The 22410-nt window shown below is 39.6% G+C and overlaps 1 protein-coding gene across 10 annotated transcripts in view; it reads left to right on the forward strand.

Moving 5' to 3' along the window:
* Nucleotides 1–19455, forward strand: part of plce1 (phospholipase C, epsilon 1) — a 75752-nt gene extending 56297 nt beyond the window's left edge. For 3 of the 10 annotated variants that reach the window (XM_035660460.1, XM_035660470.1, XM_035660486.1), the window contains 22 exons: nucleotides 146–282; nucleotides 360–598; nucleotides 788–849; nucleotides 929–1094; nucleotides 1192–1299; nucleotides 1551–1667; nucleotides 2400–2558; nucleotides 2963–3098; nucleotides 3354–3395; nucleotides 6089–6207; nucleotides 6508–6625; nucleotides 8155–8289; nucleotides 9057–9347; nucleotides 10122–10285; nucleotides 11322–11583; nucleotides 12240–12358; nucleotides 12511–12639; nucleotides 12728–12925; nucleotides 13599–13793; nucleotides 13888–14100; nucleotides 14780–14891; nucleotides 15678–15889. In XM_035660460.1, the coding sequence (XP_035516353.1) occupies nucleotides 146–282; nucleotides 360–598; nucleotides 788–849; nucleotides 929–1094; nucleotides 1192–1299; nucleotides 1551–1667; nucleotides 2400–2558; nucleotides 2963–3098; nucleotides 3354–3395; nucleotides 6089–6207; nucleotides 6508–6625; nucleotides 8155–8289; nucleotides 9057–9347; nucleotides 10122–10285; nucleotides 11322–11583; nucleotides 12240–12358; nucleotides 12511–12639; nucleotides 12728–12925; nucleotides 13599–13793; nucleotides 13888–14100; nucleotides 14780–14891; nucleotides 15678–15889 (3433 nt within the window). Of the gene's footprint in view, nucleotides 1–145; nucleotides 283–359; nucleotides 599–787; nucleotides 850–928; nucleotides 1095–1191; nucleotides 1300–1550; nucleotides 1668–2399; nucleotides 2559–2962; nucleotides 3099–3353; nucleotides 3396–6088; nucleotides 6208–6507; nucleotides 6626–8154; nucleotides 8290–9056; nucleotides 9348–10121; nucleotides 10286–11321; nucleotides 11584–12239; nucleotides 12359–12510; nucleotides 12640–12727; nucleotides 12926–13598; nucleotides 13794–13887; nucleotides 14101–14779; nucleotides 14989–15677 lie in introns of all 10 variants that reach the window. The other 7 variants (XM_035660478.1, XM_035660495.1, XM_035660519.1 and 4 more) reach the window with 4 other exon arrangements.
* The last annotated feature ends 2955 nt before the right edge of the window (nucleotides 19456–22410 follow it).

Genomic DNA, 22410 nt, shown 5'->3' on the forward strand with positions numbered 1-22410 from the left:
CTTCAGCAAAGCTTTTGGTCTGCTGATCTAACACAATGCTTCTGCACATATGTGTCTGTGGTGTATCCCCCAAAAAACTGCTTTTCAGTTGCTTTTCAGTTGCTAAAATGGAACGATGTTCTGCTATGTGTCGTCTCCTCCACAGTATCCGAAGCAGGAAGGACCTTAAAGAGCTGTTTGACACCTTTGCCGTCCCCTGCAGCCGTTCAAGTCCAGAGTCTGCTCCTCTCTACACCAACCTCAGGATAGACGACAAAGACTCAGGGCTACAGCCGGACCTCGGTAAAAGATCAAACAGTAAGATTAATTTATATATTGTCAGCCCTCCCTCTTGCCTAACCTCATCCTCTCCTTCCCAGACTTGTTAACCCGCAACGGCTCTGATCTTGGCCTGTTTATCCGAACGAGGCAGCAGATGTCTGACAACCAGAAGCAGATCTCAGACGCCATTGCAGCAGCCAGCATTGTGACCAATGGGACAGGAGTGGAAAACGCATCACTAGGCGTCTTGGGTCTGGCTATTCCTCAGCTCAACGACTTCCTTATTACCTGCCAGAGAGAGCACCTCAGCTACGATGAGATTCTCAGCATTATACAGGTAGGAGTCTGGAGCCGGGAAGGACAGTACTTAAAAAGTGTTTTTAACATGAACTGGATGGTGGAAATGGAGGACATATACTGTAGCAAAATGAATAAAATAAGAATAAAGGAAACCTGAGATACGAGGAAGGAAAATTAACTTTCGATCAATAATGGTAATTCATTATTTCTTGCTTTTCTCTTGCAGAAATTTGAGCCCTCATCAAGCATGAGACAAATGGGTTGGATGTCATTTGAAGGCTTTGCAAGGTAGAGTAAAAATTTTCAAAAATACTATTTATAATCAGCCTTGTGTCTTGTTATCTAACCATCCCAATCTCCACACCAGGTTCCTGATGGATAAGGAGAACTTTGCTTCCCGTATTGAGGAATCCCAGATTAACCCGGAGGAGCTGCAGTATCCTCTGTCCTACTACTACATTGAGTCTTCTCACAACACCTATCTGACTGGACACCAGCTCAAAGGAGAGTCCTCTGTTGAGCTTTACAGTCAGGTAAGTGAGCCATCTGTCCTACTTGAAACCACTTCTGTGACCCATAGCTCCTATACTGTATGTTTGTGTCTGATCATAATATGTCATTTTTCACCAGGTGCTACTGCAAGGCTGCAGGAGCGTCGAATTGGACTGTTGGGATGGCGACGACGGCATGCCAGTTATTTACCACGGACACACTCTCACCACTAAGATTCCCTTTAAGGTTAGATATGCATATTAATAATCTAATCAGTGACTGGCTCACCTTGCTTTCTGCTCCAATACCTCCTTGCATGGTTTATGTAATCAGAGTTGAACTAATCAGAGCCCTCAAACACCTGTATTTTATTTGATGTTGTATGTAAGGGCTGATTCAGTAGATGTCATTAGTATGGGTTTTCATAGAGATTTATTGTCCCTTGTTTAAGTTGGAGTGCTGTTTCTAAGAATTGAATCTCTCCCATGGTCCTCCAGGATGTGGTGGAAGCAGTTAACCGGTCTGCATTCGTCAATTCTGACATGCCCGTCATCCTGTCCATAGAGAACCACTGCTCCCTCCCACAGCAACGCAAGATGGCTGAAATCTTCAAGGTATGACAGCAGCTACAAGATGTCTGAAATTTAGACATTGCATGAAATATACAAGATATGACTTGTCTTATCATCTATAGTCATCTATAGTATAGTATTTTTCCATGTGTGGTTTATTTGTTTCTGATGTTATAGACTGAAAACTTGAGTTTATATAAGCAAACATGCTCCTTCTTTAGCAATTCCATGCTTTATATTTCGGGATTTACATGCACCTACACCTTCAAGTAGTGAAGTTTCTAGTACAACCACACATGTTTTCCTCAGTGGGATTTCGAGTAAGGATAGTACTCGTTTTTCCAGATTTTCTCAGCTGCCGTGGGCATTTGAACTGGCAGACTTCCATCCAGAGGCTTGCTTTTCTAATCTCCAGGCTACAACTGTCCCTTTCTTCTTCTTTTTTAAGTTATACTCTAAAGGCCACTCATATTTGGGCATGACAGATACATCATGGAATATCATCGTACTTTTATCTAACAAAACTTCCCAGCATCCGTATCCTCCCTAGAGACTGACTTCTGAGTGGCTTGATAAAGAAAGCTCTTTCATGTTTAGATAGCTCTGTGCCTCTGGCCAGATTATGTCACCACGGGCTTGTTTATTTGCAATGTTGTTTTGTGTTGATAAAAGCAGTTTGATTTCCCTCTCCTCCTCTCACTTGACATTACATTCTGGTCACATTATTGGACGCGTTTTATTGACGTCTGTCACATTTGAATATTTATTCATTAGACAGTGTTTGGGGAACGTCTCGTTACACGCTTCCTATTTGAAAGTGACTTCAGCGATGACCCGCACCTGCCGTCACCGCTGCAACTACGGGGGAGGATCCTCCTCAAGAACAAGAAGCTCAAAGCCCACCAGGCACCAGTGGACATACTCAAACAGAAGGTTTGAGAAGAAAGCAAGACATCCTGTCCAAACATACACATATAAAAACATGTAAATAATTTATATTTCATATAAGCCATCCTTCAAAAGGCTTTTCAGGTAGCATTAGTGCATTTAATATTTAACACTGTTTGTTAGAGTGCTGTCACACATAAATAATAGATGCTAATGTGTCCATCACACCATTTTCAGTCAGTTTTACCTAGCACACATAATGTGCTTCAGTATACACACTTTTATCTCTGCAGATAAGAGCTTGTATATTTACAGGTAATGGGCAGATATAGATCTTTGGTCAGATACAGGTATATCTTTGTAAATATGAGTTCTTCTCACACACAGTTTTTTACATGCACTTACAACTAAGTTGTAACACTTGTTATAATATTTTCACCCTTTCACAGGCTCACCAGCTGGCCCACATGCAGGCCCAGGCTAGCAATGGGGCACCAGGGGTTACTTCGCCTGGCAACCACACCAATGAGGAAGAGGAAGAGGAAGAAGACGAGTACGACTATGACTATGAATCTTTATCAGATGGTAAGGAGAACTGCAAGGAGAAGAAAACACTTCAAGTGCACAAAACTGACAAAAAAACTGAACGGACCTACAAGATTCTCAGTATAAAATAGCACATAAATATATGTTGGTTCTTATGTTGTAAGCCTTGAATCCGTTTCTGTTTAAACCTTTATTCTGTCCCTGTTTTTTTTTAACTCTTAAGTCTCTATTTCTGTTCACATTCTGTTCTCACTCCTTTCCTTTCTTATTTTATCTTGCCTGTTTTCCACTTAGCTGATGTCCTCACAGCCTCTACTGCCTCATATGGCCTGGAAGGTAAATGCACGGCTCTGATGCGTCACTCTATGTACCAGTGTTTCCATCTAATTTTGTTTTGCGGTGGTAGCTGGTGGTCTTTCGCTGATTCCTTTTGACCAGCATTATTAGTATCTTAAAACGGCTTCTTAAAATGCTACATTTAAATACAGATCCTACAGTTGAGTTTTAAGGGGAAATTGTGGGATACCTTTTGCAAATTATGGTATCTTTTCTTGCTGTGTTTGTCTACCACTGCAAAACAACTACAGAGGAAACACTAGTATGTAGTCGTGCACTAGTGATCTGCATCATTGCTGGAGACTGATTCCTGCGTGTGCCGCATACTGTGATAGCTGCTAGCTTTCTGCTGTTTATGGATGTCAGGTCTGTGCTGTAGCTATCTGTCTATCTGCATGGTAAGCAGCAGTTAAGCAACTTATAGGAATTTCATCCAATCCGTTTGGATAAAATATTCTGGAAGTTGTGTTGTTTGACAGTTTGAGATGTGTTAACACTGAGGGCTTAAACTGATGACCTCTGTTACAAGACATCCTCCCTCACGCTCCACTGGACCCAGTAAAATAAGGACAACCATGTGTGACAAGAGCTCAGAATTTAAGACTCTACTTTGTAATTGCCCTAACAAACAAATGGTTTTAGAATCTCAGCAGGGTGCCATCAGAGCATATTTATCACTACTAAAGTGCTAACAGCGGGTGGTTTGTGACATCAGGAGTGTTTGTTATGATGTACACTTGTTTTATCTCCATTATGTTATTGCAGTAATACAACAAGTGTCCTTAACTCCCAGCTTGCTACAGCAGTTTTTCATGTGCAGTGTGCCAATGGAAGTGACTTTAACAATAGGCATCCTGTGTATCCATCATCCAAAATGACTTTTATTCTAAATCAGATTCTATCACTATGAACACTGTGTTTAGAATAACCTGAATATTATTTTTTAATAGTAATCATGCTTGTGTTTGTGTGTCTTTGTGTTTGGCCTGCTTGTTACGTATGTTTTAGACGTTTTGCGTATAGCCGCCACACTATTTAACAACCTTCCAGAGGAACTATTTAGAAAACTCAGAGTCAGAGCAGTATGGGACCATACTGTCTACCTCTAGATTGACTGTTGCTGAAACATATTCAATTATGAATGGCAAAAAAAGAGGAAGATTTTTTAGTCAGTGTTTTAACAATATGCTGTCTTCATGATTTCTCTTCTCCCACAAACACATCACCTCCCTTCCTCCTCCTCTTCGTACTGTATTTGTCTGTGACCTCGCCAGTGGCTGGGCAGGCTCATCAGGGAAACAAAACAAAGCCATCTGGTTTCTCAGGCCCTACGCTGCCCCCACACTAAACAACAGACCAGGGGAAACTACCCTGTCCCGGTCCCAGTCCCAGCACTGCTCTCTCCTAATCCTTGCCCTCTGCTTGTCCCATAGACCTTTCAAAAACCATTTTGATAATCAAAACCTCATAGAGTGGTTTCAATTTGATACTCTCCCCCTTTTTTTTTTTTACTGAAATCAGACAGCTAGCAAGACATCCCTGGCTAAATAAACCACACTCCACCATGGACAGTGTCCATTATGCCCTACATGCTTGAACTTAACATCAGCTGCACCAGTAAATACAACAACTTGCCGCTAAACTGCCAAGTTGCGACCATCTCTTGTTTAACAGTCTGGTCCAACTCACTTCTCTGGCTACTGTCTCCAGGATGACATTCAGGGTCAACTCTGTTGCCAAACCCTTTTGAAATGAAGAGATTCCAAATGTCAGGAATTAAACAAGTTCTCTGTGATAAAAAGCTTCTGCATTTTCAAGCTGATATGTTTTTTTGGCTATGCTGGATGTGTAGGAGGAATGGGAGCAAAGGGAAGCTCCCTACTGTTGCTCCTGTTTACAGTTGATAGACATTGCTTTGAATATCAATAGGGATGGGCTTTTGTGGGGGTTTGGCTTGGGAATATGCTCATGGGATCTGCAAGTACTTAGGGATACAGATAACAGCTTTTTCCCTTTACAATTATTCTGTAATTGTCCCCACCTGCAGTCCTCTATGGCTGAATGCTGAAGTTAATGCAAAAGTACATTTAAGTTTGAATGAACTCTAGGGATCACCATTGCTCTGATTATATTAAAATAACAAGAAAAAACCCAACTCCTCTTGAAATGCAATGTCAGCATTTGTTTTTATAAGAAGTAAGATTCCCAGAAGCTAAATTTACTTCTTCTGATATACATGTCTTTCTGGTGATTTAACATACAGTATATCAAGAGCAACTGTCACACCAAATCCAATGCACAATTTCTATTTAGCAAAGACATTTTAAATCCAGGCTGGATCTTCATCAGACCAGTTTTTTATTTTTACATTTTTATTTTTTATATTTAATTAACTATTACTTAGGAATGTATTTACTTATATTTTTGACTTATGTCTCTATAGGCATTTTCAGATCACTCGCTTTGTTCGACCAACAGTCTAAAACCCGTAAAACATTTGAATTTAAGATTTTATAAAATAGATACAAGCACCAAATCCTCACATTTTGTGAAGGAAAAACTACATCAATATTTATTGCACTTTGTATATGGTTCAAAATGATTGTTTTTGAGGATGTGTGCTCTGTGTGAGCCATTCTGCTGCCTATTAACACCTGGAAGTTACTATAATTCACTATATCTGTTCTTCATAGATAACATCCTGGATGATAAGCCAGAGGGGAAGAGCTCAGCAGACAAAGAAGAGCAACCTGTTGATGAAATACCGAAGAGGATGAAGAAGTCTGATAGCACTACACAGAGCAAAGGAAAGGTGAGGGACTACAGTAGTAAACTGAACAGTATTAAGGTATATAATAGCTACTCTGTGTAAGTGAGTATTTTGGCTTTTCAGATTCAAGCCAGTGCTTATGAGTAATTTATTTTGGTTTTATTTACTATTTTACTGGCGGATAAATCCAAGACATGAAAACATGTGTCAGTGAACAGAAATTGGTTTAAAAAAAAAGATAATACTCTGTATATGTGAAGTTCAACCCTGCTCCAATAGTACATCACTGTCTCTTCAGGTTAAACCAAGTTTTCCTTGTTCTGTCTCTACCTGCAAATGTAGGTGTTTGACATGGAGCTGGGCGAGGAGTTTTACCTTCCTCAGAACAAGAAGGAGAGTCGACAGATTGCCCAGGAGCTGTCCGACCTCATCATCTACTGCCAGGCTGTGAAATTCCCTGGTAGAGAATACTTCGATGTCTTTGTCACACACAGTCTTTCCTTACTTTTCATTTCCATATACATTTCTTTTATTTCTGTCCTACACCGATTCTTTTCCCAGCGCAAAGTGATTTATTCTCTGTCAAAATCTTTCTTCCACTCTCTCTCCTTTTACGTCTGACATGCTGTCATTATCTCCTTTTTCTGTCTTGTCCCCCTTTAATCCACTCCCATGTTATATTTAAAAGGTCAAACCTTTCCCCGTGTTTTCTACATTTTTTCATTGCAAGACATTTAATATCCCAGTGTTACACTCCATTTCTCTCCCACACAGGACACCCACTAAGATGATGAATCCTTTTCTCCCCCATGGGAGAGATAAGGTTACTCCATTGTGTTGTCAGTCCCAGAGCAGCACAACAACAGCAGAGTTGTTTTATATACTGTAAATTAATGTTGGCGGGATGTCCTGGAGAATAGTTAGTATGCCTTCGACACATTTGTCCCCTCTTTCTTTCAGTTTTAACTATTTTGCTATAAGCTGCTGTGTCATAATTGAAAATGGTTAAAATTAGAAAATTTAAATACAAGAAAATTCTCCTCCTATTTTCTCTTTATGGGGATCTCTCTACATTCCTTGCTACCATTTGTCTCAATTATTTCTTTTTGTCCCTTAAACATCAGCCTCTTATCTCCTCTTTCCTCCTTTAAGTGTCCTCTTCTCTGTTTGTGTCCTCTTTTATTTACATGACACTTGCCCTTATAAACCTTCCTGTGTTTCCACTTGGTATTTTTATTTGTTTACTGTTTCCAGGAACCTGAGATCTAAGAAAGGAAAAAAAAAAAAAAAGGGGCATGTAGTCCAGTCCAGACAGACAGCAGACTGGTTACTGCTGTCTGAAGTGGTTGCAGACAGACATGTTAGTTCTAAAAACCTTTCTGCAAACATTTAAATCTTCTTAAAAATTCTTGCCATTCAGAAAATGCTTGGCACATTTCTCATCTCAAATATTTCTTTAGAAAGGAGATGGAATTTGACACCAAATAAGAAATGGCTCAAGAATTGCAGTATTTAAATTTGTTACATGCAGCATTTTGCATTATTAAATCATTGATTAAATTACTTTAATTTAATTTGTTTTATTATGATTAACAAACAAGACCTTTTCAAAGAAGACTGGAAGCTTCTATATGTTTATATACTGCATTTTCCATGTTATTCTACACATTTTAAGGCAAATTCTTATGGATGTTTACAGCAAAAAAGGCAAAAACATATTTTGCTAACTATTCTGCAAATAATACACAACCTAAAATAATTTCTATTAGCTTTAAGCTTGAAAAATGCACTTTGAGTGATGCCGAGGAGGGAGAAGACCAACTTCCTTATTATGATATAAAGTGACAGCATTTAAAGAAAATTATTTCTGGAATTTGAGAAACTAATTGAGAGAGATGCTGCTGTCATGAGTGTGTTGTCTCCAGCCTGTCTGCGCTGCATTATTGACCACTTTCTTCTGTCTGCCTCTTTTTGTTTGTGGGAAAACAGGCCTGTCCACACTGTCTCCAGCTGGGTCTGGCAGAGGAAAGGACCGGGGAAAGAGCAGAAAGTCCATATTTGGCACAGCTCCTGCACGCTGCACAACAGGGGAGGTCACGACCCAGAGCCGCACCCCTGGGAAAGGTACGCAGGGCCAAGGGGTGGTAATTGTTTGTATGTGTGTATGTGGAAAAGATAGAATATATGTCTTTTTGTTTCCATGTGTATCTGTGTTCCAGAGATATAGTTAGAAAAATTTAGATGTGATTGAGGAAGACTGGGTGGACGTGCATTTGAATACGTAAGAAAGCCAATACAGGACTCCCACTTAAAACATGTGTATGTAATCCATCTAAGTAGATTAAAAGTTGCAGACTAAAATGGAAGCAACTAAATGTAGAGAATTTAATTGGACAAGCTGCTAAATAGGTTAGAAGTGATACATTAGGATAATTTCTAGTTAGACACCTTAGCAGGATTCACAATATTAAGAGCATTTGTTATCATTTATGGGAGTATGTGAACCAAAGAATTGAAGCCTGTAAATGATTTTAGTATTGTTCCAAATGTCATGTTGTGAAAAACTAAATACTGACATAGTTCTTACTATTGTTGCCAGGAAAGTCTGTAATGTTAAAGTCCATGTTCCTTTTCCTACTCTTAAATAATATTTTGGAGTTATCAATGAAATATGAGCTGCCAAGTACCAGAATACAGTAGTAAATACTCCTAAAGATTTTAAGATCCAAGATTTAATAGAGCCCAACTGATATTTTTTTTCGAGATACCAATTTTAGAGGGGAAAAGTTCACAGATTACTGATTCAGCGCTCTTCTTTGTCTTATGTAGGACCACATCACTCAAACTAAGAAGCTGATTGAGGAAACCTTTAATCATCTTTCTCCGTCTAGGTGGAGCTGAGCGGCTGAGCTGGGAGGAGCAGCAGACGTCTCCCATCCTCAACCCCCCGACCTCTCTCAGTGCCATCATCCGTACGCCCAAATGCTACCACATCTCCTCCGTCAACGAGAACGCCGCCAAGCGCCTGTGCCGGCGTTACTCTCAGAAGCTGATCGAGCACACGGCGTGCCAGCTGCTCAGGACTTACCCAGCAGCCACCAGGATCGACTCAACAAACCCAAACCCTCTGCTGTTCTGGCTGCACGGCATTCAGCTGGTGGCACTCAACTATCAGACTGATGGTGAGGATGGCCAAATCGTAGTCAGTGAAAGACAAAGGAGAGATGACAAAGAGTAGATTCTATTGTACTCTGTCCTCTTCCTCCTTTGTGATGCTGTAAAAACAACTCTGAGGCATCTTCTGCATGATGATGTTTGCTTTTTACAACCTTGCAAAGCCTTGAAATTGGTTGGAAGAAATGCTGCGTGAGTCAACGCAAGATTATGTTTGGTGAGACTATATGAAGAGTTTGTCTGTTATATCTTTGAAAAGTTACAGATAAAGTTATCTCTTATCTTTTTAAGGTATTGTTGATCCCAAGGTGCTCCACTGCTTGTTTTTCTCTCCTTTTCTTCTTAATCCTCTCTCTCTGTCTTTGTCTTTTCTCTCTCTTCTAATGAAGACAGTTCTGATAGAACTACAACAACATATTAAATTGAAAAATATCTTCTCCTCCTCTGTCGTATTCCCTTTTGATCATTCTCTATTTCACTCCCCCAAGCATATTTTCTCTATCTCTGATTCTTAAATTTTTTTTTTTTTTCCATTTGGAATCAAAGTTTACAAAACATGATAACCCAGTTGACACTTACATGCACTCAGACATGCAAGTTTTGTTTATAGGACACTCACAATTCAAATGGGTCAGACAGGGAAAATCGCTGCAGCTATTTAATACTCAAACTGGATAACGATTATTTGTAATACGTCTTTTGCTAAAGTCCACAAGGTATCAGATTTTGTTTGATACTATTAGCTCATTCCATTTTCTCCTCCCTCTTTCTTTCCTTCGCAGACCTGCCAATGCAGTTGAACACAGCTTTGTTTGAGGCCAACGGTGGCTGTGGCTACGTCCTGAAGCCGGCGGTGCTGTGGGACCGCAGCTGTCCGCTCTATCAGCAGTTCTGTCCGATGGAGAGGGACGTGGAGAAAATGAGCCCCGCCGTCTATTCCCTCACTGTGAGTTGAGATGACATATGGAGCAGAATGGAAGATTAGTCAAGGAAGACTACTTCATCCTTAATAGTTTGTCCTCTGCATTTTCATCCTCACTTTGGCCAATTTGTATATTTTCCTACTTACCCCTTTCACACTGTCCATCTCAATTTTTGACAATAACTAAATTGTAAATGCAGATTTTTAAAAAAGGATCCGCAATATTTGATTAATCTTTTGTCAAGCTGTTGATATCTTTCTATGCCCTGTTTTACATCCTTTATTAGCATACCTGCACAGACATTATGGCTGGACACTCAAACACACACTCCTAAATACTCATATTAGATCCATTAAGGTATGTTTTGACAGTTTTATTGTGAAGTGGTCTGTATGCGCTTTCATTATTTGTCAGTCATGAAGGCCACCCAGTTAATTCCATATAACTGAATAAGAACAGGACCTCATACTAGCTCTGCATTGCAATATGTCCACTGTCTGTATTTATTGTTCTGTATGCGCACTTTCGTCACTCGTTGCACATTTTTTGTGGACATTTAGACATTTAATTGTGATGAAGATTCTGAGCCAATTGTTTATCCACCAACGTTCTTGATTATCTGCTCTCATGCTCTCAGAAGCAGCATAAACACTGATCTGGTACAACCAGCAATATAAACAGGGATGATCTCACACTCATAAAACCTGTGTGTGTGAGAGTGTGTGTGAGAGTGTGAGAGGTGTGTGATAGGTGTTTGTGAGCAGTGTGTTGTGAGAGTGTTTGTGTGGAGAGTGTGTGTGAGAGTTGTGTGTGAGAGTTGTGAGAGAGAGGTGGTGGAGAGAGAGTGTGAGAGAGAGTGTGAGACTCAAAGAAGGTGAATTACGGTCTTTGTTGGCAGGTCAAAGTGACTTCACTGACTGTTGTTTGGCTCCACTAGCCTGCTTCATCAAATAAACAAAAAATAAGCTTGTTTTAGTGATAGTCAAGAATCTTAATTGCAAGTGTTCAAACATGGTGTGACGATTGTTACTCATCACCCCCCTCTCTGTCTTCTCTCAGATTGTCTCTGGTCAGAACGTCTGTCCTGGAAACAGCGCCGGCAGCCCCTGCCTCGAGGTGGACATTCTGGGCATGCCCATTGACAGCTGCCACTTCCGCACCAAACCCATCCACCGCAACACCCTCAACCCCATGTGGCATGAGCACTTTCAGTTCACCGTGCACTTTGAAGAGATGTGCTTCTTGCGCTTCGCTGTCGTGGAGAACAACAGTTCTCAGACTACTGCTCAGAGAACTCTGCCTCTTAAGGCCCTCAAGCCAGGTAGGAGCCTCACACACACCAGATGGGACAGATATAAGTTGTTGATGGGAATTTGTAGTATTTGAGTCTGCAAGAGCACCTGTAAACATGCAAAAGAAGCATGTTTAAAGATCCCCTCTCCAACATTTTTTAAGACACATACAAATAGTCTGCTTGGAACAGTAATATGTGTCTGATTCCACATTAAAAACCTTTTTAAAAAAGCATCTTCTTTTCTACTTCATTCAAATTTCCAGATGCTACTGTATGAATATGCAAGTTTTGTTCATTTCTGAAGTTTTCCTGCTGGACACAAGATGTCCCTACTTCACTGTAAAGTCAGTTCTAAGTGTCTGTTCACTGGTGGCTCTATGTTTCTACATCCCACTTCTATAAGTTGCATACTGGACCAGAATTGACTTCCAAACTATTTGTGATATCATAAATAATGCTTGTAGAGCCCACCCCTTAAAATCAGAGCACAGAACAACTTTCTAGTTTCAGAGGATGAATGTGAAAACATCCTTCTAGCGTTAACTCTGCACATACATCATTCTGTGCAGTGAAGCTCAAACATCCAACTCGACACGAACAGAGGCCTGTGTCTTTTCATGTGCCAGTGGAAAAACATTGTCGCTTTATGTGTCGTCAAAATATTTTTTCTTGTCCTGTTTCAGGTTACAGACATGTGCAGTTGAGGACACAACACAATGAACCTCTCGAAGTGTCGAGCTTGTTTATCTACAGCCACAGAACAGAGGAAGGTCCCACAGGGGGCGCTACTCCCTCATCACTGGTAAGACTTAAGCTCTGTGGTGGTTAAAACTGCTCCTTTAAAAACGTCAGCTTTTGTAATATTTGAAATACAGTAGATGGCAATGCAAAATGTGCTCTCTAAGGAGAAAGCAAGAGAGAATGTTGAATAAAGTGCTCGTGCTCTCTACGCAGCTGTTCAGTTCAGAGGAGAAACATTTGTCGCAGCAGCACAGGGTGACGGTGTATGGAGCTCCTGGTCCTGAACCCTTCACTGTGTTCTGTATCACCGAACAGACGACCGCCAAACAGCTGCTAGACACAGTTAGTACTTCAGAAATAGAGATTTTTATTCATCTCTTGGGGATTTTTCATTCTTCACACAAGGTTTCTCCTCTTACTTCCCCCACAGGTCGTCGCATCTTCGGGAAACCCATCGGAGTACTTCCTGTGCGAGGAGAAGGTTCCTCTGCTGAAGGAGCGCAGTGAGGTGAAGCGCTGTCCTCAGCATCGTGCTCTTGCACACGAGGAGGAGATGGTCAGACTGGTCTCTAGCTGGAACACTGAGGAGGGATATGTGGGAAGGATCTGCCTCAAAAGCAGAGAGGAGGTACACACAGAGAGCACAAACACCTACATTCAAACTGCCATCAGTAACAAGGAGCTGTGTGTTTTTATTTTAGTATTAACTGAGTTTAATCTGACATGTTGAATGATTTGGAAAACTTAACCGTCAATGTGTTTATGTTTAATATTACCGGTTATTACCTCTTTAACTGTTATTAAATTACTGCTACCTATCATTACTACCAGAAAAAGCACTCCATACACACAAGTTGTTATTTAGACTACGGCTCCCCCTTGTGTTTGTCTTGTATAAGTCAGTTAAACCTCACACCTCACACTATTATATGAGGAACAGCAGCCGTGCTATAAACTATAAACACATACTTATTTAGTAGAAATTCAGGTAGAAATGTTTTTTTAAACATTTACTTGCGTCAGACATCAAGTGCTGGTTTACATCTAGGATTCTGCTCAAGGTTATTAGTTAACAAACACTAAACTAAAAACTAAAACTAAAATTTCTTTAACTGAAATACAAATGAAAAACTAGATTTTATAGAAAAACTGAAACAATATTGTGTATTTACAAAAGTATCTAAAATACAATATACAGTAAATGTCCACTCTGGAAACTAACTGAAACTGAACTGAATTGAAAACAAAAATCCAAAACAAATTAAAATGAAAAACTCTTACTACATGGTTTGTTCTTGCAGAACTTAAATGAGAAGAACACAGCACTGGAGGGAGAGGAGGAGGTGACTGTGGGAGGAAGAGAAGGAGCAGGAGGAGGAGGAGGAGCAGCAGAGGAAGATATGTTCTTTGTCCAGGTCCATGAAGTTTCACCAGAGCAGCCTCATACTGTGATCAAGGCCCCACGCTACAGCACTGCTCAGGACATCATACAGCAGGTGAGGAGGGTCAAGAATACACAACATAAATAATAACTTTGCAAGACTTGTACTTGGCTTCATTTGTTTCTTATACACTCTCTGTCTTGGCCAGACTCTGTCAAAGGCCAAGTATTCCTACAGTATCCTATCAAACCCCAACCCATGTGACTATGTCCTGATGGAGGAAGTGACAAAGGACGCTGGCTCTAAGAAGTCCTCCACCGCCAAGCCCCTGCAGCGAGTGCTGCTGGATCACGAGTGTGTCTATCAAGCTCAGAGCCGCTGGCGGGGCGCGGGAAAGTTCATTCTTAAACTCAAAGAGCAGGTAGCTCTAAATGTGCCGAATGATTTTTTAATGCTAGAGACTTCTTAGTTTTTATTTTCCGCATTCTTATTTTATATTTATGTGCATTGTGTCACTCCTTTGAGCTTGTTCCTGTACTTTTTTTTACTGTATGTGCTTGTAACTCTTTCTTTAACACACTGTTCATTCACATCTCAATTAATCCATGTTGTGTGTTTGCCATTGTATTTTAACACCTGTATGTGCTTTTAACCTGTCGCTGCTTGCCTTGTTTGTAACTTGTCTGTGCTTTGTTGCTGAGTTTGTGATGAAGTTTCGTCTGCCTATCTCATTCTAATGTTTTTTTATATGTTGTATGTGTGCCAGTATTTATTTTATTTATGAACTATCCTTTTACACTCAAGGGCTTTAGTGCTGACACATTTGTAAATAAGAATGTGTTTAAATGAGCTGCCTTGTTAAATAAATGTTAAATGAGTTTTTAAGTTATGTTTAGTGTTTTTTTCTTTTTACATAATTAGGACAGAATGAGTGAAGAAAAGGGTATGACGAATCACTGAAGCACTTTAATTCTTGAGTAAAAAAGGAACCATGAAGGATGAAAAAAAGGATTAAATGTATGGTTGGTCAGCTTGTATCTCAAAACTACACACATTGTTCTTTATGTATTTTAGCGACGTAAATCGGTTTCTGCTTCCAGGTGGTGCGGGAAGACAAAAAAAAGGTAATTTCCTTCGCCAGCGAGCTGAAGAAGCTGACCAGTCGCAGCCGCAGCATGACGACTGGTGGCGGAGTCGACGGTCCTGCCCAGAGTAAGGATGATAGAGCTGCATGCTGTGTGGCTCTGACAGAGCTCCAGGAGTGAGGCTCACACTCTGCCTGCTGTCTGTGCATGGAAAGGCAACAGAGGTACCGTACGTTGTCTCTAACATCTAACATTACAAAGGAGCAGAAACATTCAAGATGCCATTCTATACATACATCTGAAATAGTTCAATAAATAGATTGCGCGTTGCATTTCTCAGTACAAGCAGGTTATGTATAGATCGGATTTGGATTGTGGCGTGTTCTGAGGTGTAATGTAAGTACAATGTGGAAAAGTAGAATGGAGGTTGAATTTTAAAGAATTGTAGTGCTGGTAAAGCATGAAACGTCTGAAAAAAAAACCTAGTTAAAATAATTTTTCTCAGAATTAGATTCATGGTTCATGTAATATATGGTTTTTAGGTATTTTCTGAACCTTATGAACTTAATTCAGAACCCTTAGCTTTGAAATATTCTCAGACTTTTTATCAGATCTAACAGGGCAAAGAGGCAAACTAATCTGTAAATAAGTGCAGATGAATAATATGGACATACAGTGTGTGTGTAGGGAGCTGGCAAATACTCCTTAGTTGTGTGCAACCCTGTATGATTTGTGTTTGTAGGAATGTACTTCACATTATTATCTCCTCCTCATGTAATTTAACCCTTCATTTCCAGCAACATTTCATCTCACTTCGCAGTGTGGCAACAGTTCATTATGGTGTTATTAAATGTAGTGTTTTTTGCCTCCGTTTGGTGCTGCCTTTAAAGACCTAATCTGTGATCCTCTGCAGGTTATCTGTCTGCAGCTGCTGGTCTGAAGGCATGGGTGGCAGAGGGCAGGGTGTGGCCAGGAAGGTTCCTACAGGCCTCCTCCTCCTCCTCTTCCTCCTTCTCCTCCTCCTCCTTTAGGGGGCAGCTCCAACCTGTCCACCTACCCACCTCCTCTCTGACCCCCCTAAGCTGGAAGCTTCACCTCCTCAGGAACTGGAAGATCCACAAATGAGTCTGCAGAGAGAGAAGATTTGGGTTGACTACTTCTAAACTTGGAGGATTTTTGTGTTTCGGCAAGAGTCCCACACAGTGTGGAATTCTGGGATATGCGCCTCTCTTAAGTCCTAAAGGAGTCTGATCCTGTCTTATGCTAGTTGAGCAAGTGGAGGACAGGATTGAGTCCAAGCCCCATTAATGGGTTCAGGTAACAGACGTTCAGCCCCTTTTTAATTGGTTGAATGATAGACAGGAGTTTCAGCCGGCGCCACGTTAGAGCAGTGATGGTCATGTGGGCAGGTTGCACTGGCTTGTCTTGGTTTATTGGTTGTAGTGTGGCTCCACAGGGAGTCCAGAGTACCAGGGGCAGCTGCTGTTGTTGAAGTCATCAGCTATGTGATCAGGGACACTTATTCTTTTGCCAATATACAGGAGCAATTTGTCAAAAAATGACACATTAAAAGGATGAAGAGGTTTGTTTTTAGATGTGCCAGAAGTAGGAAAATGAGTTTAGTGATCCACAAAAGAGTTGACTTATGGACAAATCAAATATGGCTCTGCAAGAGATGTCCTGTGTCCTAGCACAGGCTACAGTTAGCTATATCATTTATTTGGATCAAAGTTTATAAACTACTCCCCTTTTTTCTGATACCACACACATAAAGCACACAGCAGACGGAGAGAGAGATCTGCTTGGAAAAAATGGAAGGAGAGAAGTAGGAGAGTACGAAAACAGTATTCTTCTCTCTTTCTCAGGTATGGGGCTCTTTTGGCTGAGGGCATTGTGGAGGAGGCTGACAAGCTGGCTTGTTGGTTCTTTTCTAACTGTTCCAGTTTCACAGTACTGTAAGGGCACATTTTGGGCACAGAAAGAGGCAACAAAGTAAAACAACCTATTAGGATATTCTGTAATGGAAGCAGCAATGCTTTAGGAGGTTTCTTGGACACTACTGTCTCTGCCCTAAAGGTGAATAGACATGAACAGCATTTTAAGGCAGTGTTGGTGTGCAGTATTGTTGATATAGTTGCTCTTCTACATTGCCTTAAAATGTTGCAACACTGCCTTTAACTTTTGGTTATTTTGTAGCTGTGTCTTTGAGGAGGATCTGAGGCTCGTTTTCACAAAGTGTTTTAGTTCTCTTATCATTGTATGTCAGCAGGCATTTTATCTTGCCAACCAAATCCAAAATCAAATTTTAGAGGTATTTTCATTCAGGAATACTGCCTTGTTAAAGAAAATAAATGAAAGTTTAAAAGGTTGTCTAAACACAAGTGGCCATACAAAACCTTTTATGTACAGATGTTCAATATTGAGCCCAAATGCTAACAAGCCATTGTGGCTAAATTGAAAAATGTAAACACTTTCACCTCCTTTACGAAGAAAAACTAAAAATATTGCCTTCAGTTTCCCCCTTTGTTGAATGGAACAACGATGATTCCAGCACTAAGATCCTTTATAAAAACAGCCTTGTCTTCTTCAAACAGCATTTTGCACATTTGTTTTCCTTTTGCTGTCATCTTCTGTGTGTTTGTGTAATTTGTCTGAAAAATGGCAGACTTGATTGTTATGAGATGGTCGAAATGTTTTTTTGTTTTTGTTTTTAAATTATGATCATCATATTTATTACTTTTAATTTCTGCCCAGTTGTTAGTTTTGAGGAAAGCACAAGATCTATCTTTGGATTGTTTTGGAAATGGGCATGTAGTCCGAGCCCAAACTTGAAAATCCCCCAAAAATATTGTCAACAGAAAGAATTGCATTTCACTTTAGTTTATTGGCCTACATGTGCTGTCCTGACATTGAATGCAGTATCTTTATAGGTTACTAGTATTGATTGATTGTCTATAATGATTGTAGACTTTTCTTTATTTCAATTTCTTTCAGAACTTACTAAGACTTGATGTATTTAGGGCCACTTTCCCAGCCTTATTTCTATTTCGATGTGTAACATTTCCATATTTTTAAAATTATGATAAAGTTTAGATTCTCTTCTCTCTTTGCTTGGCATTTCAGTTTTTAATATGTAGATATCCCCTCTAGTTGCGGAGCCACAAGGAGTCCATTAAAGGTTTTAAATCTATAGGAAAAAGTCAAATTTGATTTGTGTCAATTCTGGCGGCCCCTGTGGACAACAGTAGTAGTGTTACTGCTGCCTCGTTTCATTGATTTCAAGGGGAATCCGACTGAACCGGATCCCAATCTATATAAAATATTAGGAATAACGACATAGAAATAGTCGATCCTTCTCTCTGATGGTCTTGTTTGTGTATGTACGTCATAGGGGCATCAGTATATTCTATTATAGTTTAATAACCAGTTAAAAACTCCTTGTTGTATGATTAAAAGGCTATTTTTTTATTTCATAGGCAGTCTGGCCAATAGTAGCCACACTCCTCAAAAGGAATTGGACTGATTGACCTTTTAATTTATCTTTAAATAAAACTTTGCTCAGTGCCAAGTAATGACTTTTGAATTTTAGTGCAATAGTGAAGTTCTGTCACTTCAATCCCTTTAGGTTTTGACTCCTGACCTTGACGTGTCTAAATCTGTCAAAACTATCATTCACTCACAGAGGTGATCTTTTGTCAGTGGTCAGGCAGCAGGGCGATGCTTAATGGTAATGAAGGTAGATTAGATTGTGATCCAAGATACCACAACTCAGTTATAGTTAGGCTGATAGGTTCACTGTAATCCTTTTATCCATTCCGGCTTTTTGTTGTTATAATTGAAACACGATTATGCAAAAAGATCAGATTTCATAAACTGGTGATTACTTACAACTACCATGCTGGATAAAACAGATATCAGCTGATATGACTGTGAATTCCACACTGACTTTACACAGAAAGGGACATTTTCTGTTCAGTTCTAAATCTGTAATCAGTGAATGTAATGAGTGCTTCATCGTATCTTCACATCCTTCAGGCAGAGCTGTCTTTCTTGTTTTCCTTCTTCTAACCTGTAGACCTCATTTCTGAATGTAACATTTCTTAACGTGTTGAACCTGAGACAAATGTGTGTTTGGATGTTATTTATTTTAATGTGAAGCCCTGGTTGGCAATTATCTGTTGTTGTTGTTGTTGTTGTTTATGTATAATTTCCTGTAAGTAGTTTAATGTGTTTTTTTTTTATTTATTTCAATATGTGAGAGGATAAACTCTCCACTGCCCTAATTTTACTCAAACTTATTTACCGTAGATATGTAAAGAAATATTTTACTTTATGTGTAAAATATTCAGTATAGTATTCATATTCCTGGCATGTTATTCTGCAGTACACAGCAGCACATTTCAATGCCTTTTATTTGTTTTCATAAATGTGGACAAAAGCTGACAATTTGAAACTTTTTTTGGTGTATTCATTATACCCACTGAATATGACATATGTATTTGCTGACTGTGGCCTGTTTCATCTTTAGCACTCTGTTATTTCCATAAGATGTGCATGATACCCTTTAACATCCACTATCTGTGTTATGATGTGGCTGTCAAGTGAACATTTGTCTATTTACTTGAATTTTTAAATGGATAAATTGGTGGATTCGTCATATACCAGGATCACAATAAAAATATAAGTACCTAACCTTGTTGCATATCACAGTGTGTTGGCCCTATGTCTGAGCTCAACTTATGAACTATTGGGTTATTTTGTGGGTTGAAATTATGATTTTGCAAGTAACCGTTAAGTCTTGGCTATGAAACAGAGGACTGCGTTGGGATTGGGATCCTGAGGGACCCAACGCAAATCTTTTTTGACTTTGCTTTGGGCGGTCAAAAAATAAACTACGGATCCTGGGGTGTAGTTTCTGCCAAACAGAAACTTAGAGACAGATTCAATAAATTAAGTTGAAAAGAATATTAAAGCGGGTTTTTACAAAAGAACAGCAAAGAAGGTCTGACTTTTCTCAGTTGTTACTGACACAGTAAAATAATGTAATTTAACCTACAGGTCAGGAGAAGACAATATCTCTCTAGTGCAGATGTAAACGGTCAGACTGTCTGCTGGAATGGGTGGTAATGGACAAATCCACTGGGAGCGTGCATGAGTGGGATTCAGAAAGCAGTCTGTGCAGGGCTCTATTACGAAGTCCAGAGTCCAACCCAAACATTTGTTTTACAAAAACATGTTAGACTGATCTGCAATGTTAGGCCAGTCTTCGTTTTGCACTCAGTTTAGTCAAATGCAAGTTAGACAGTTAACAAAAATGCAGGGTGATAAATTTTAAGCCTTAAGTATTAGCCACCCTACCCCCTAGCAACTAAGAGCCATGTTTCCATGGTAACAATCAGTGACACCTGTTGACCAGTTGCACCAAATGACAAAAATTAGCAAAACATGGCTCATAATTTGTGGTTTGCTAACAATGTTGTGGGCAATGTAAAAAGGGGAAGGAGTTTTTAGAGAGCGCAGTAACATGTTAGAAATACAATGAACAGCAGCAAGGTATGTCATTTGCCAGGGTTAAGCTAACATTACTTACCAGCAGGGTTTAACTAACATTACTTACAGCAGGGTAAACTAACTTTACTTACTGCATTAAGAGACGTGTTGTTCAGCACTGCACTGTGTTATCGTGTTGGGCTACTGAAGTCTTTGCACTGTTGCACTCTTCACTAAATTCTCCCAGTAAAATTTTTCAGAAGATCTTCTGCTTGATTGAAGGAAGAAACTATGTTGGCCCCTCTCTAGAGCCAGTGTTTGGTTTGCCCCTTTTAGGCTACAGTAGAAAAATGGTGGTTCAACATGGCGGATTCCATGGAAGGCGACCCTCAGAGTCCGAAGATAAAAAGGGCTGATTCTAAGGTAACAAAAACACATAACCTATATTCAGGTGATTATACACCAATGAAAACATGCCTCTGAATGTTACCGGAATATTCAGTTTCCGCCAGTATCCTCCTAAATGTTAAACACTGGATTGTTCATTGCACATTACTATTAAGAGTCAGTAACTAGACATTATACAAATACTGAATATATTAGATATTTTATTTAGTACTTTTAAACTTTATAGAAGTTGTCAGGAACATGAGTTTTCAGGAACTTGTTTTTTGGGTTTGAGTCATTTTAAATCAAAGGCTAAAGTCTAACTGAAGTCACTGATGTTAAAGTAAAGTTGCAGTCTATGAATTGTTTTATTTGATGTAAAATAATCAGGTTCATGACTGCAGTTGTGACGAATCTACATCTTTGACCTTTTTCACAGATGACGTTTTGAGGTAAAGAACAGGTGTAAATAATACAATTAGCAACAGCTGAATTCTATTTATCTGCCATCAAAAGAAAGGAAACGTAAGGCAACCCGACAGAAAACTTCAAATGAAAAGTGCAAAAATGATCCGACATAACAAATCAGCTTTGTTTTTTGGGTGAAATGCCCCCTTTCAACATAATTTCAACCACTAATCAAATCTTTTGTGCATGTGTCGTAGATTAATGAGCCGAGTTCAGTCTACCTTCTCCTCCAATAAAGCACAGTGGACTCAGGGATCAGTGACATAATCAGCTCATTTAGTTGAATCAATAACAGCGGCTCAGGCGTGCCTTTCCTTCCCGAAACTGTTTAAAATATTACTCTCTGGTACAGTCCGCTAATTCTGGGTAATAAGGAGCACTCAGTTTCAAATATCACCACCGGTGTGGCACCCTCTGTTGAGTTCCTTAATGCAAAATTATGCAGTCATCAAATTAAATGTGAGCTTTTTAAAACCTGGTAATTCAGAAGCTTAATGGTCCATCTTCTTTCAGACTCGGAATGAAACAGTTCACTGTAATGTGGCCCACAATTTAAAAGTTCTCCCACCTTTATCGTGATGAACTCCGACGAGGTAGAAGGATCCATGTGCCGTTAATTGGATCTCTCAGGGATCCACTGGGATGAGAGGAATTTGAAACAACTTCTTCATTCTGAACAGTTCCCTCGTCCTCGGTGAAAAACAAAATGCTAATGTCTCTCGGTGCCAAAGAGGAAAATATGTGGAGAACTTTTCTGAATCTTACAGGCTGTAATCGAGTTAAAGCTTTTATCTGCCGCCTCCCTTTCATGTGCATTTCTCTTTTATGACTGTCTAAATCGGGTCTGTATATCTTACCAACAGAAAGTGATAGTTTAAATCTAGCACTCAGCATCGACCTGACAAAGTACTTAATCTCATACTAAAAATACCATCTGAGACTGACATTAAAACCTCAAGATCAGGATGTTCCAAAATTCAAAATCTCATTGCAGTTTTCATTAATTTATTTTCCAGTTTGCATTAAAGCCAAAGCTTCTTTATTGAGTGATGTAGTAATAACAATTTATATGCCCATGGATGTAAATGAATAGTTTAACATTTTGTGACATACACTTATTTTATTTCTTCCCGAGAGCTAGATGAGATCAATACTACTTTCTCTTGTCTGTGTGTTAAATATGTAGATGTACAGGTTTTTGTACAGATCAGAGCTTTAGGGGTGCTGACAGGTAGTTTATAAAAGGGTCCGGCTAGCTGTTGCCCCTGTTAACAGTCTTTATGCTAAGCTAACAGGCTGCT

Source organism: Morone saxatilis, unplaced genomic scaffold, assembly GCF_004916995.1.
Source record: "Morone saxatilis isolate NCDOM2014 unplaced genomic scaffold, NCSU_SB_2.0 Contig1, whole genome shotgun sequence".
Taxonomy (NCBI): domain Eukaryota; kingdom Metazoa; phylum Chordata; class Actinopteri; family Moronidae; genus Morone; species Morone saxatilis.